Consider the following 15,032-nt stretch of genomic DNA (forward strand, 5'->3'; position numbering starts at 1 on the left):
ACCAGCATACTCCCCGCAAAAGAGAAGGGAAATCGACAAGTATACAATTGCATCCCACGTAGCAGCGTCATGTTTGCCTCACCCATGAAGTCATGTTCACTTTCTCCAGCTAGGTGGCGTTTGGTTCTGAGGCTATCCCTCAGTGGGATAGGGATAGCCAGATTTTCAGGGGATGCCGTATGTTTGGAAGGAAGGATGTAATGGCTGGGGATAACCCGATTTAGCGAATATTCCACCGAAAACTTAGCTATCGATAGCCGCGAGAAACTGGCGGACCAGGGCAGCCACCCACCCGCGCTGAAGCGTTTTCCTCCTCTCTTTTTTCTGTTCTCGCCTCTCCCACGGCAGCGGCGGCGATTCCGGATCGGAGCGGCAGCGCTTGAGGCGAGTCCGGATTGGAATGGGGGCGCTCGAGGACCCGGAGAACGGAGGCGCCAGCGGCAAGTTACATCGGTGCCGGCGGCTGTGTCATACAAATATGGACGGTGTAGCTCGATCTCTCTTTGTACCAGATCTGATTCATCTTTCCCTTTCTCTGAAGCTAGCACGTCGGAGCACCGAGCCGACGAATAGAATCAGCAAGCCAGCCCCGATTTGATACATACTACTGATCTGTGTTAATCCATGTCATACACTACTGGTCTCCCCTTTGATGTCTGTTTGATACTAGTACTGAGATAATATAAAAGCCTATCTATCCACTTCTCATCCTTCCATCCAAACAACAAAATATGGCTATCCAACACAACTAATCCCATTCAACCAAACAATCATATGTGGTTATCCCTAACCAGGTGGCTGGGGATATCACCAGCCAACCAACTTCGCCCTCGAACCAAACGACCCCTTAGTGGAGGCGGCTAGGCCTGCAACGTCGACAGCTTATTTTGTTGCACTTTCTGGTTTCTGCGTGCCTTCCAGTCCTATCCGGCTATATATAAATTCAATACCCAACAACCAACGACAGACAATCCTCTCACCCAAGCCAGCCACATAGGAGAAGCGAGAGGGTTAGCATGGCGGTTGACTATGGGAGCAGGGAGGAGAGGTGGAGCCTGGCCGGCACCACCGCGCTCGTCACCGGCGGTAGCAAAGGGATTGGGTACGTATATCCACACATGCATGCATTCACGAACGCATGCCTCTCTTAATTCTACACAAGTGCAGCAAGTACTCGTAAATTACTTCCTAGTCTTAATTTGTGCTAGGCATGCCATCGTGGAGGAGCTTGCCGGGTTTGGGGCGAGGGTGCACACCTGCTCCCGGAATGGGGCGGAGCTAGAGGAGTGCCGTCGACGGTGGGAGGAGAAGAACCTGCAGGTCACCGCCTCCGTCTGTGATGTTTCCATACGTGCCGACAGGGAGAAGCTTATGGAAACAGTCCGAGAAACTTTCAATGGCAAGCTTGACATACTAGTAAGTATATTAATAATTTTATTGGTATGTCTAGAGCATAGTGATATAATTATTGCATATCTAAGTGACTCAATCAAACTAGAAAGAAAGAAAAAAGCTAATGAAAATGTTTACACGAATCTTCACGTAAAATCAATGATATAGGACTTAGATGTGCAATACTTATGGCACATTTAGATGTACTTTAGAAAAACTGTAACTCATAATCTATTAAGATAGTAAGGGGAAATACATAGGAGTGCCTGGGTGCTCCACCCCCTATACGAAAATTAAATTTGGAAAATAACAGGATTTTTTTAAAAACTAAAATCTTTGTATCTCAATCTTGGGTGCCCAATCTACTCCCGTATGAACTTTTGTAGAAAAATACCAGAAAATTTATATGTGGCGAGGAAAATACAGTCCAAACTAAAATCCACCCAACCAGTTTTTTTCTATAGATATGAGTTTTTTTTTGTCTTTTTTGGTATTTTTTCGCGAAATTTCACACGGAAGTAGATTGGGCTCTTAGGTTTCATATCCCAAAACCCCCAAAGAATTCAAATTTATCGGTACTTTTTTTTGAACTTAATGTTCATACGGGAGTATGGAGCACCCAAGTGCTGCCAATTCTTTTCGGATAGTAAGCTCCTTCAATTTTGGTCCTCCTGGTGCAGTGCCGGCTGTGGGGGCGCTATAGGCCTTGCCTGTAAGGGTGTGTTGATGGTTGAGGTTCCTATTTTTTTTCTATTCTATTTTTAAAATTTATTTTTCCATATTCTAATTCATGAATATCTATTAAAAATTGTGAACATTGTTTAGTCCCTAGATAAATTTTAATTTGATGAACATTTTTTAAAATAATATTTTTAAATTTTGTGAATAATATTTGAAATACATGAATATTTTTAAAATTTTAAATTATTTTCCAAAAATTCAAGTATTTTTAGTCTACAAAATTTAAAAATATATATTTTTGAAAAATCCATGAATATCTTTTGATTTAACAAACTTTTTCAAATAAAGAAAGACAACTGGCCTTTTATAAAATTGTAGGGGAGCAAGCCAGTGGAGCAGGGAGGCGAACTGAGTGAGCGAGAGGTTTGTGGGTTGGCTCATGTGGATGTTACAGCAACAATTCAATTCCATGGTTTCAAAGTAGAATATGAGCTCCCAAGGGAATCACACACCGACCACCAGTCGACACCGAGGTCAAAATGTTTAAAGATGCCACAACTCCACAACAAACAACTCCACTCTCCTCTTAGAAGAAATACCGTCTCTAGCAGCACCCCAGCACAATATACAAATGAAAAAACACCACCAAAACATAATTAAAACCCAGCCAACATTCATAAACTAAAATGAAACAGCCGGCCATAATAATCTGCTAGAGAAAAAATGACTTAATCCCATGAGTGAATAACGGTGTTGCGCAGCGTGCATTAGCCTTTAGTAATAATAAGATACTAAGCTCCATAAATTTGGAGCCTCCTGGTGCATCGGGGTAGTAGGGGACGCTATAGGCCCCACCTGAAAGGGTGTGTGCCGTTGGGCCAGCCGGGTTTTCGGGTTTTGAGAATGTATTACATGATTTTTTTTGTGTTTTCAACAAAAATGTTGTTTTTATTTTGGTTTTCCCCGCTTTATCCTTTTCCTCTTTGTGTGTTCATTTTTCCTTCTCTTTTTTATTCTTTCACATGCTATTTCATGAATATTTATTAAAATTTGTGAGCATTTAAAAGGACTATGAAATTTTTCTAGAATTCATGAACATTTTTTTAATTCAATTTTTTTTTAATTCAAGAATGGTTTAAAGCTTCACCAGCATTTTTATATCAATGAACCTTTTTAAAATTCATGAACATTGTTTGAAATTCATGAATATTTTAAAATTCATGAATACTTTTTTAAATGGATGTCTTTTTAATTCACAACATTTTAAAAAATCTAATAATTTTTACAAAATATGTGAACTTATTTTGCTTTAATGAACTTCTTCAAATAAAAAAATATGGTATCCATTTTTTTCTGAACCAGTAGAGCGGCAGAAAAAAGCTAAGGGAGTGAGCTAACTTAGAGAGAGCTTCATGGGCCGGCCCATATGAGCGTTATAACAATAATTGCACGGTCACAACATCAAATAAGACCTCCAAGGCCGAAATATGTAAGGACTCCATCACACACCTTACAACTCCACTCTTATTTCAGTACCATGTCCAACAACAACCTAACATGATAGACAAATGAAATAAAAATATAATTAAAACCTAAGGCAGTGTAGACAAAACCATGACATAAAAACCAACCACAATAACTTTTCCTCGAGAAAAAAGAGTTGATCCTATGAATGAAGAACGACGCAGCGAAGCATGCATTAGATTAGCCTCTAGTAAATTCTATCCATAAAAATTAACCATGTGACATGCTCGTCCTGCCTATAACTAAGAGAGGCCCAGCTCGCTCTAAGTAGGGTATCTGTAAAGGATCGTTTTTGTTGAATTAATTGTTGTCACTATATATGTAGGTGAACAATGCAGGGCAATTGCTCTTCAAGCCCACTACTGAATGTACAGTGGAGGAATACTCAAATCTGCTAACCACCAACTTGGAGTCGAGCTTCCATCTCAGCCAGCTCGCACACCCTCTTCTCATACACGCTTCTATTGCCGGAGGAGGCAGCATCATCAACATGTCCTCCATTGGAGGCTCAATCGGCTATGCAGGCTCCGCAATTTATGCTACCACAAAAGGTACACATGTACTGGCCAAGATATACAATATATTATTAATACAGTATAATGGATATTTGTAGATGTTGCTAGTTATAGTGTGATTTTTTTAGCAATAACACTATATATAACGGTATTGAATGCCCTAATGTGTCTCTTTTAGTTACAGTTCGATTGAATGTATTGTCACGAAAAAAATGTAGAGCAGAACCTCGTCTTGTCTCGCCCGCTCCCGTGAGTGGGGAGGCCACCTTGCGCCGCCCACCTTCAACCTCCCCGGCCCCTCCCCCTCCCGCGCCACCATCGGAACACGCCGTCAGGCAAATCCCGGCCGGCGTCGGTGGTGGCGGGGCCTCTTCCCCTTCCTCGCAGTGGGCTGGCGTGGGACAACGACAGAGCGCGGATGCAGCCAGGGCGACACGGCGGTGGCGTCCTGGTGTGGCGGCGCGGGCGGCTGCTCGTTGGGGGCGTGGTGGGGCATGCCTGCGCGGGTGGCGGTTGTGGGCGTCCCGGCCTAGATCTGGATCGGGTAGATGCTCTAGCCGGCTACCAACAGGCGGCGCGGGCTGAGGCAACATGGGCCGGCTATCGCTGGTGGCTTTGGCTACTGGAGGGGAACAGCGTGGCGGCGTGCTCCTTGCTGGGGTGGTCTGGCGGCTCTATGGCTGTGGTGACCACGTCCGGGGAGCAGATGGGGCGGATCGATGGGTAGGTGGCGCTTGTGTTCAGTGTCGTGTCTCTGCCAGTGGTGCTGGCTTCCTCCCCTGGTTCTAAGCCGAAGCAGAGCTGCGAGTTGGGGCTCGTGCTCCGGCGGATCTGGGCAGTGCCCAGGGTGAGTCGGAGTTCGCGCTTCGGGAAGGTACGCTTGGGATCGATCCGGAAGGTGCTCGTGGGTCGTGAGGTTCCTCTCCTCGCGGGTACGGTGGACGTTGGTGGTGGTCGGGGCTCCACTACACTGTTGGGAAGATCGGTGTCAACGGCCACGGTCAAGCCGCCGTGCGAGCGGGCTCGGCGACGGCCGTCGGTCATCACAGAGTAGGGTCTTCCCCGTCCATCGGGTACGGCTGGAGATCCAGGCGTGGATGCCTCCTATTGTGGAGGCGTCCACCCATACTTTGTGGCTGATGCCGGGCTAGGAGCGAAAGGTGTCTCCTTTTCTCCTCCTTCTGTGGCAGATGCACTGTGATGTGGACGGTTGGTGAAGTCCTGGACATGAATGCCGGGGTAGCGGCCCTGGATGGCGGTCTGCATGATTGGCCCTCTGGCGGGTATCATGGTGGCGGGGATGGTATTACCTCTTGGTCGCGTGGGCGGCAAGAGGTGATGCAGCGGGTGGCTCGGGCGTGCTCTTTGTCTTTGACAGTGGCCATGCCCCAATCCGGATCTGGAAGATCTATGCTCTTCGCACTTGCCCTAGAGACCTTATGGTGACGCAGGGGAGCTGTCGAGCGAAAGCTTCACGCTCGTCGCCGATGATGATGATGCTCGCGGGCGTCGTTATGTTCTTGAAGACATCGTCATGGCGCTCCTCTCTGTGTCTGGGTTCTGGCTGAAAACATCTGTCTGTTGTAGACTCGACAATGACGACGCCTAGCGCCGTTATCCCTCCTGCGGGCGTTGTTGTGGAGCTTAGGTGTTATAGGGCTTAGCGCGATGTTGCTTTAGCTTATCCTGTACTTATTTCGGTAGCATAGTCGTGTGCATTCTGCGTGATCCGATCATCTTGGGATGGGCAGTGTTTGGGAGCCACCCATCTCCTTCTATCTTTCGGTCGTGTACTCTGATTGATTGTTGCTTTATATATAAAGCGGGGCAAAAACCTGTTTCCAAAAAAAATATTGTCCCAACAAAAATGGTCCATTGTTTCTATGAATTCTGAAGGGAAAAAATGGATCGGTGCCCTTGTTTCTTTTTCCTCTCTCATCGTTGTGCTTCTCGTCCTTTATCATGTAGGTGCAATGAACCAACTTACAAGGAGTTTGGCCACCGAGTGGGCCTCTGACAAGATTCGTGTGAATGGCATCGCCCCAGGATTTGTCACAACCGACATGCTTAAAGATGTAAGCAATGACCTAGCATATATTTTTCTTGATCAAAGAACAACACACGAATTTAATTTGATTTGGTAGCTCTGAGATAGTAAGTTCATTTTTCATTATTTTTTAAAAAAGAAGATGACCTCCGGCCTCTGCATATGAACGATGCATGCAGCCATTTTATTAGTTATTTATAAAAAACTTATAAAGTAATACATCAGGTAGTCTGAAATCATCATCTTGGCAACATCTGTCGCTAGTCTTGTCTATTTGATGAAGAGGTGCCGATTATCTGAGCCAAATACCAAACAGACATTGGACCAAAGCCTAACATCTAAAGCCAAAGGGTCCAACCAAGCCGCATTGCTGGGTCTGGAGCACACACCGGTCTGACGCACTCTCAGAGGTCACCGCCGTCGTCTTCCATCAATCCATCTCTGGAGCAGGTACTGATGCATCGACCTTGCCAGGCCTGCTGTCGACGCCACCATGGCGCCAGACAAAACCACCATCCTACACGTATCCATCAACACGCGCTTGTCACCGAAACTTCGCAGCGCCATGCCACCGAGATCCGCGGTCGGTCTTGTGGTAGATGTAACACTGCTCCTGCTCTTGTCCCCTCCAGCTAGCACTTGCTCCAAAACGATGCCCCCAGAAGGAAGAATGACACTGAAGGCGCCGTCATCGTCCGATCGGGTAGACCCAGATCTAGGGTTTCCTCGTGAACAACCCGATCGAGTTGACGTGACTTGCAACGACAATGCCTCGAGAAGGAAACGACGTCAGAGACGCCGCCATCGTCCGCCAAGACCGCAGTCAGGCACGATTTTCACCGGAAACCGCGTCGTCCCGATCTCACGGCTGGCTGGAACCGCGCGGAGCCTCGCCATGAAGACGTATGCCGCCACCAGTACTCCGACGGATATCCTCCATCTCCTCACCGGAGCCCTCATTGCGCCGCCGACCGTCCACGCGAAGAATGGACGACCGATTTGTGTGGCATCCAGATCCGCGGCCGCCGCCATGCCCACCATCGCCAGAGAACCCGCCAGTTCCCAGCGACCATGGGAGCTAGCACCGCAACCGCACGACCAAGGGCGCCACCCTGGCCGCTGCGCATGTGCTCCCCGTTGGACTCGCCCCGGTCGAGCCATGCATGAGGGTCACCGCCGCATCCAGCACCCCGGCCCCTTCGGTGCCAGGCCCGCCACCACCGCGGCCTATGCCGGTGACAGGGGCAGAGGGGAGGCCGCGTCTTGGTTGGCTGCCGGCGGCGCTGAGATCGCCCCCTAGCGGCACCCTGGGGAGGCGTCGCGAGGGGTCACTAGAGGGCTCTCTTGATGGTGTACTTACGACACTTAGACGCTCCAAGTTCACTTTACCTGAGTAGAAAAATATTTAAACATCCAAAATGATGTGGTAGTTTCATCAAAATAGCTACTCCCTCTGTCTCATAATACAAGACGTTATTATATCTAATATATGAGTAATGTTTTATATTATGGGACGGAGGGAGTTGCTCTTAACTATTTGAAGAGAGCACTAGTGATTTTATTTTTTACTATGATACTGCAAGATTCAGAGACTGTCGGTTTAAATTGATCCAATATATTATTACGGCCCAAAATTCGGGAGAGCATAATTTGATGTATTTATTCGTCTTTCCGTCTAAGATTATTTTGCAAAACGATAGCAAGTTTTCTTATCTTTTCTAAATAAATGTGGATAACAACTAGTTCTTGTGTGGATTGCACAGATAGATACAGAGTACGTGAAGGAAGAGCACTCGAAGACCCCATTGGGACGGAGCGGCAAGCCGGTGGAGATAGCCTCGGCAGTGTCATTTTTGTGTATGCCGGCAGCTTCTTTCATCACCGGCCAGATCATTTGCATCGATGGTGGTCGAACCATTAGTGCTTAGCCATCACCACCGCTCCATAAGTTATTGAATATTTGGCGAATACCACCGTGGGAGAGTGAAATAATAATAAATATAAATCAATAAATAAATAAATAATGCCAACAAATAACTCGCACCATGGTGAACGCCTTTCAAGAAATGTCACGAGATAGCATATGTGTACGTGCGCAAATTTCTGCCTAGTCTTTGTACTGAACATATGTAATGGTGATTCTAGTTAGCAACTTAATTAAGATGGATTGTAATGTCTTTTATGCCGAATGAACAAGACTCTAGTTACCCGCGAACAAAAAAATGGAGATAGCTGGAGGACTACTGTTCTTAAAATTAGATTAACTATAAGCCCCTGCTTTTCCACGACGAGAGCTTCCTCACTTGAAAACTTGAAAGGATCATAGTATACTAGAAACTGTCGCGCGCTTTGCCACGCCGTTCTTTAATTATAGGGACTACTTTTTTCATGGATGTAAATTGAGATCAAAATAACTATTTTGACCTTTCAAACAAAGTTTAGGATGATTTGACCTTCTTTTAAAAGAAAAATCTCGTATGACCATTTTTGGTGATGTCAACACCCATGACACTTGGGTCGCATGGAAAACAGCATGGTCCATGATGTTTTGACCCTAAAATTTCTCCCGTGTGACTTGGCGTCTCAGCTAGAGGACAAAACGCCACGAACCACGGGGTTTTGGACGGGTGGTAAACACCGTAGACCATGGCGTCTTCCATACAACCAAAAAGCCCTGAATGTTGGTGTCATCAAAAAAGGTTTGGAGTTTTTTCAAAAGGGGGTCAAATCATGCTAAAATATGAAAAGGTCAAAATAGTGGTTTTGTTTGCAAATTGATTGTTGGGTTGCAGACATTAATTATGCTAGACTCAGTGTTTCCCCTTGCAATGGTTTTTGTTGAAGTCGGAGTTTAGATGTGAGGGGAAAGACAATGTTAGTTACATATGACACGTGTCCCCCCCCCTCCACCTCCCTTCTGCACCCCACAGCGCATTGCCGACCAGCATCGGGTTGCTATAGGATTCTTAGAGCAACTCTAGCAGACCTCGCATCCCGCCGGCCCACAAAACGCGTTTGCAATTCGCGCAAAACCGCTTTAGCGGGCCGGCGTGGGCTGGCACAGATGCAGACCCCCAAACGGATCCGTAAAAAAGTATATTCTCGGGATATGCCTTTTTATGGGTCGGCTTCTGCGGGATCTGCTCGGGCACCACCGCGACGACCCGCAAGCAGATAAACTGCAAATCTTGTATTTGACATAAGATTTCACAAACAAGTTCAAATTCAAACGACATAAATAGTTTTACGCGCAAATAGAAGCCAAGTTCATTACGGCTAACGCAAAAGAGGGCCCTGCAAAAGGTTTGTGCCCATGTCTGGCATCATCTTGATCAATCTTCACTCCGCGCCATCGAGTCCACCTTGAAGTTTATCGGCGCCACAGAATCCTCCTCTGGCGCTTGTTCCAACTCCTACACCAAAATCATCCACATTGCCACCATATGGAGCGGAGAAAACATCACCGGAACTGTAGCACGGACCGGCCGACGCCACCATTCTTCTCTTCAAGATTTCTCTCCTTGCCATATCATGGCATGTTTTGGTGAGGTCGTCCATGTCATTGTGGTTCATTGACATGATCTTGTTCTCTTCGGCGAGCAACATGGACATTGATTTGTTTCCAGTGGCGCGTGCTCTTCTCTCCTCAATGGTAGCTTTGCGCAGCCCCTCTTCTTTGAGCAACTGCCACTTTTCTTGCTTCTCCTTCGCCTTCTTCTCGGCCAACTCTTTCTTGATCTCCAACGACTTCAACAACATCGACTCGTTGGATTGCACCATGGCATCAATCTTCTCCGTCAAGCTCGATGCTTCTTGCTCTCTCTCCTCATCTTCTTCTTGGTCTTCTTGTCGCCATCGGGCTTGTGCAAATTTCTTGGGCTATCATCATCCTCATCTTCATCTGTGTTTGTAAGTGAGCCTCTCTTTGGTGGGGATTCTTTGTCGATCAACTTCCACTTCTCGCACTTTTGGAGCAACTCCCAACAATTCTCTAGTTTGAAATTTTTGCTTTCCGAAGCTTCCATGTCCTTGTATCTATGTTGAGCAATCTTGTCCTACACAATGTGAACAAAGTGATCCAATCATTTCCCATGATGCAATATGATGATGCACAATTTGAACAAAGACAAAACAAACTCACATAGTTGGACTCCACGGTGCCACTTGGAGGTGCATTGCGTACTTGCTCCAAGCAAGCTGCCCAACGGTTGCACATATGCTTGATATTCTCCCAACGCCCTTAAAGCGACCGAAATGTGCGTGGAGTCCTATTGGATGCTTTTCCATAATGCGGAAGTATTGATCTTCAATCCTTTGTCAATATCTCTTGGAAGTTTGAGAAGTACCCGTGCATGCATCAAGAGACACCGCACTCCATGCTTGAATCAAAGCTTGATCTTCCAAGATCGTGTAGTTCTTGTTGGGGAACGTAGCAGAATTTTAAAATTTTCTACGCATCACCAAGATCAATCTATTGAGTCATCTAGCAACGAGGGAGAGGGTAGTGCATCTACATACCCTTGTAGATCACGCGCGGAAGCGTTCAAGAGAACGGGGTTGATGGAGTCGTACTTGTCGTGATCCAAATCACCGATGACCTAGTGCCGAACGGACGGCACCTCCGCGTTCAACACACGTACGGTTGGGAAGATGTATCCTCCAACTTGATCCAACAAGGGGGAAGGAGAGGTTGATGAAGATCCAGCAGCACGACGGCGTGGTGGTGGAAGCAACGGTGATCTCGGCAGGGCTTCGCCAAGCTCAGGGAGAGGGAGGAGTGTCACAGGAGGGAGAGGGAGGCGTCAGGGGCTAGGGTGCAGCTGCCCTCCCTCCCCCCACTATTTATAGGACCCCTAGGGGGCGCCAGCCATAGGAGATTGAATCTCCAAGGGGGGCGGCGGCCAAGGGGGGTGGAGTGCCCCCCAAGCCAAGTGGGGCGCCCCCACCATATGGCGCAGGGGAAGCCCATGGGGGGCGCACCAGCCCATCTGGGGCTGGTTCCCCTCCCACTTCAGCCCATGGGGCCCTCCAGGATAGGTGGCTCCACCCGGTGGACCCCCGGGACCCTTCCGGTGGTCCCGGTACAATACCGATTACCCCGAAAACCTTCCCGATGGCTGAAACTTGACTTCCTATATATAAATCTTCACCTCCGGACCATTCCGGAACTCCTCGTGACGTCCGGGATCTCATCTGGGACTCCGAACAACTTTCGGGTTACCGTATACTAATATCTCAACAATCCTAGCGTCACCGAACCTTAAGTGTGTAGACCCTACGGGTTCGGGAGACACGCAGACATGATCGAGACGACTCTCTGGTCAATAACCAACAGCGGGATCTGGATACCCATGTTGGCTCCCACATGCTTCTCGATGATCTCATCGGATGAACCATGATGTCGAGGATTCGATCAATCCCGTATACAATTCCCTTTGTCAATCGGTACATTACTTGTCCGAGACTCGATCGTCGGTATCCCAATACCTCGTTCAATCTCGTTACCGGCAAGTCACTTTACTCGTACCGTAATGCATGATCCCGTGATCAACCACTTGGTCACATTGAGCTCATTATGATGATGCATTACCGAGTGGGCCCAGAGATACCTCTCCGTCATACGGAGTGACAAATCCCAGTCTCGATTCGTGCCAACCCAACAGACACTTTTGGAGATACCTGTAGTGTACCTTTATAGTCACCCAGTTACGTTGTGACGTTTGGCGCACCCAAAGCACTCCTACGGTATCCGGGAGTTGCACAATCTCATGGTCTAAGGAAATGATACTTGACATTCGGAAAAGTTATAGCAAACGAACTACACGATCTTTGAGCTATGCTTAGGATTGGGTCTTGTCCATCACATCATTTTCCTAATGATGTGATCCCGTTATCAATGACATCCAATGTCCATAGTCAGGAAACCATGACTATCTTTTGATCAACGAGCTAGTCAACTAGAGGCTCACTAGGGACATGTTGTGGTCTATGTATTCACACATTGTATTACGATTTCCGGATAACACAATTATAGCATGAACAATAGACAATTATCATGAACAAAGAAATATAATAATAACCATTTTATTATTGCCTCTAGGGCATATTTCCAACAGTCTCCCACTTGCACTAGAGTCAATAGTCTAGTTACATTGTGATGAATCGAACACCCATGCAGTTCTGGTGTTGATCATGTTTTGCTCTAGGGAGAGGTTTAGTCAACGGATCTGCCACATTCAGGTCCGTATGTACTTTACAAATATCTATGTCTCCATTTTGAACACTTTCATGAATGGAGTTGAAGCGACGCTTGATATGCCTGGTCTTCCTGTGAAACCTGGGCTCCTTGGCAAGGGCAATAGCTCCAGTGTTGTCACAGAAGAGAGTCATCGGGCCCGACGCATTGGGTATGACTCCTAGGTCGGTAATGAACTCCTTCACCCAGATTGCCTCTTGTGCTGCCTCCGAGGCTGCCATGTACTCCGCTTCACATGTAGATCCCGCCACAACGCTTTGCTTGCAACTGCACCAGCTTACTGCCCCACCATTCAAAATATATACGTATCCGGTTTGTGACGGAGAGTCATCCAGATCTGTGTCGAAGCTAGCATCGACGTAACCCTTTACGACGAGCTCTTCGTCACCTCCATAAACGAGAAACATATCCTTAGTCCTCTTCAGGTACTTCAGGATATTCTTGACCGCTGTCCAGTGTTCCATGCCGGGATTACTTTGGTACCTTCCTACCAAACTTACGGCAAGGTTTACATCAGGTCTGGTACACAGCATAGCATACATGATAGACCCTATGGCCGAGGCATAGGGGACGACACTCATCTTTTCTCTATCTTCTGCCGTGGTCGGGCATTGAGCCGTGCTCAATCTCGTACCTTGCAATACAGGCAAGAACCCCTTCTTTGACTGATCCATATTGAACTTCTTCAATATCTTGTCAAGGTACGTACTCTGTGAAAGACCAATGAGGCGTCTCGATCTATCTCTATAGATCTTGATGCCTAATATGTAAGCAGCTTCTCCAAGATCCTTCATTGAAAAACACTTGTTCAAGTAGGCCTTTATGCTTTCCAAGAATTCTATATCATTTCCCATCAACAGTATGTCATCCACATATAGTATGAGAAATGCTACAGAGCTCCCACTCACTTTCTTGTAAATGCAGGCTTCTCCATAAGTCTGCGTAAACCCAAACGCTTTGATCATCTCATCAAAATGAATGTTCCAACTCCGAGATGCTTGCACCAGCCCATAGATCGAGCGTTGGAGCTTGCACACCTTGTCAGCATTCTTAGGATCGACAAAACCTTCCGGCTGCATCATATACAATTCTTCCTTAAGGAAACCATTAAGGAATGCCGTTTTGACGTCCATTTGCCATATCTCATAATCATAGCATGCGGCAATTGCTAACATGATTCGGACGGACTTCGGCTTTGCTACGGGTGAGAAAGTCTCATCATAGTCAACCCCTTGAACTTGTCGATAACCCTTAGCGACAAGCCGAGCTTTATAGATGGTTACATTACCATCCGCGTCTGTCTTCTTCTTAAAGATCCATTTATTTTCTATGGCTCGCCGATCATCGGGCTAGTCAGTCAAAGTCCATACTTCGTTTTCATACATGGATCCTATCTCGGATTTCATGGCTTCCAGCCATTTGTCGGAATCTCGGCCCGCCATCGCTTCCTCATAGTTCGAAGGTTCACCGTTGTCTAACAACATGATTTCCAGGACAGGGTTGCCGTACCACTTTGGTGCGGAACGTGTCCTTGTGGACCTATGAAGTTCAGTAGCAACTTGATCTGAAGTTTCATGACCATCATCATTAACTTCCTCTCTAGTCGGTGCAGGCATCTCAGGAACAATTTCCTGAGCTGCGCCACTTACCGGTTCAAGAGGTAATACTTCATCGAGTTCTACTTTCCTCCCACTTACTTCTTTCGAGAGAAACTCTTTCTCTAGAAAGGATCCATTCTTGGCAACAAAGATCTTGCCTTCGGATCTGAGGTAGAAGGTGTAGCCAATAGTTTCTTTAGGGTATCCTATGAAGACGCATTTTTCCGACTTGGGTTCGAGCTTTTCAGGTTGAAGTTTCTTGACATAAGCATCGCATCCCCAAACTTTTAGAAACGACAGCTTAGGTTTCTTCCCAAACCATAATTCATACGGTGTCATCTCAACGGATTTCGATGGAGCCCTATTTAAAGTGAATGCGGCAGTCTCTAAAGCATAGCCCCAAAATGACAGCGGTAGATCGGTAAGAGACATCATAGATCGCACCATATCCAATAGAGTGCGATTACGATGTTCGGACACACCATTACGCTGAGGTGTTCCAGGCGGCATGAGTTGTGAAACTATTCCACATTTTCTTAAGTGTGTGCCAAATTCGTGACTCAAGTATTCTCCCCCACGATCTGATTGCAAGAACTTGATTTTCTGTCATGTTGATTCTCAACCTCACTCTGAAATTCCTTGAACTTTTCAAAGGTCTCAGACTTGTGTTTCATTAAGTAGACATACCCATATCAACTCAAGTCACCAGTGAGGTGAGAACATAATGATAGCCACTGTGAGCCTCAACACTCATTGGACCGTGCACATCAGTATGTATGATTTCCAATAAGTTGGCTGCTCGCTCCATTGTTTCTGAGAATGGAGTCTTGGTCATTTTACCCATGAGGTATGGTTCGCACGTGTCAAATGATTCGTAATCAAGAGACTCCAAAAGTCCATCTGCATGGAGCTTCTTCATGCGTTTGACACCTATGTGACCAAGACTGCAGTGCCACAAGTATGTGGGACTATCATTATCAACCTTGCATCTTTTGGTATTCACACTATGAATATGTGTA

The 15,032-nt window shown here is 46.6% G+C and overlaps 1 protein-coding gene and 1 long non-coding RNA gene across 2 annotated transcripts; one reads left to right on the forward strand and one right to left on the reverse strand.

The window, feature by feature from the left end:
• Positions 1 to 191: 191 nt before the first annotated feature.
• LOC123190665 (noroxomaritidine/norcraugsodine reductase) lies at positions 192 to 8,364 on the forward strand. Its single transcript, XM_044603356.1, has 5 exons — positions 192 to 1,102; positions 1,209 to 1,416; positions 3,923 to 4,148; positions 6,081 to 6,187; positions 7,923 to 8,364. Exons 1-5 carry the CDS (start codon positions 1,017 to 1,019, stop codon positions 8,085 to 8,087), a joined length of 792 nt encoding a protein of 263 aa, XP_044459291.1. The 5' UTR covers positions 192 to 1,016; the 3' UTR covers positions 8,088 to 8,364.
• Positions 3,540 to 5,464, reverse strand: LOC123190666 (uncharacterized). Its single transcript, XR_006496478.1, has 2 exons — positions 4,339 to 5,464; positions 3,540 to 4,159 (listed from the first exon to the last, which is right to left on the reverse strand). It is a non-coding gene; the product is annotated as an uncharacterized lncRNA (long non-coding RNA).
• Positions 8,365 to 15,032: the final 6,668 nt, after the last annotated feature.

The sequence above is a fragment of the Triticum aestivum genome, chromosome 2A (genome assembly GCF_018294505.1).
Source record: "Triticum aestivum cultivar Chinese Spring chromosome 2A, IWGSC CS RefSeq v2.1, whole genome shotgun sequence".
In the NCBI taxonomy this organism is placed as follows: Eukaryota; Viridiplantae; Streptophyta; class Magnoliopsida; order Poales; family Poaceae; genus Triticum; species Triticum aestivum.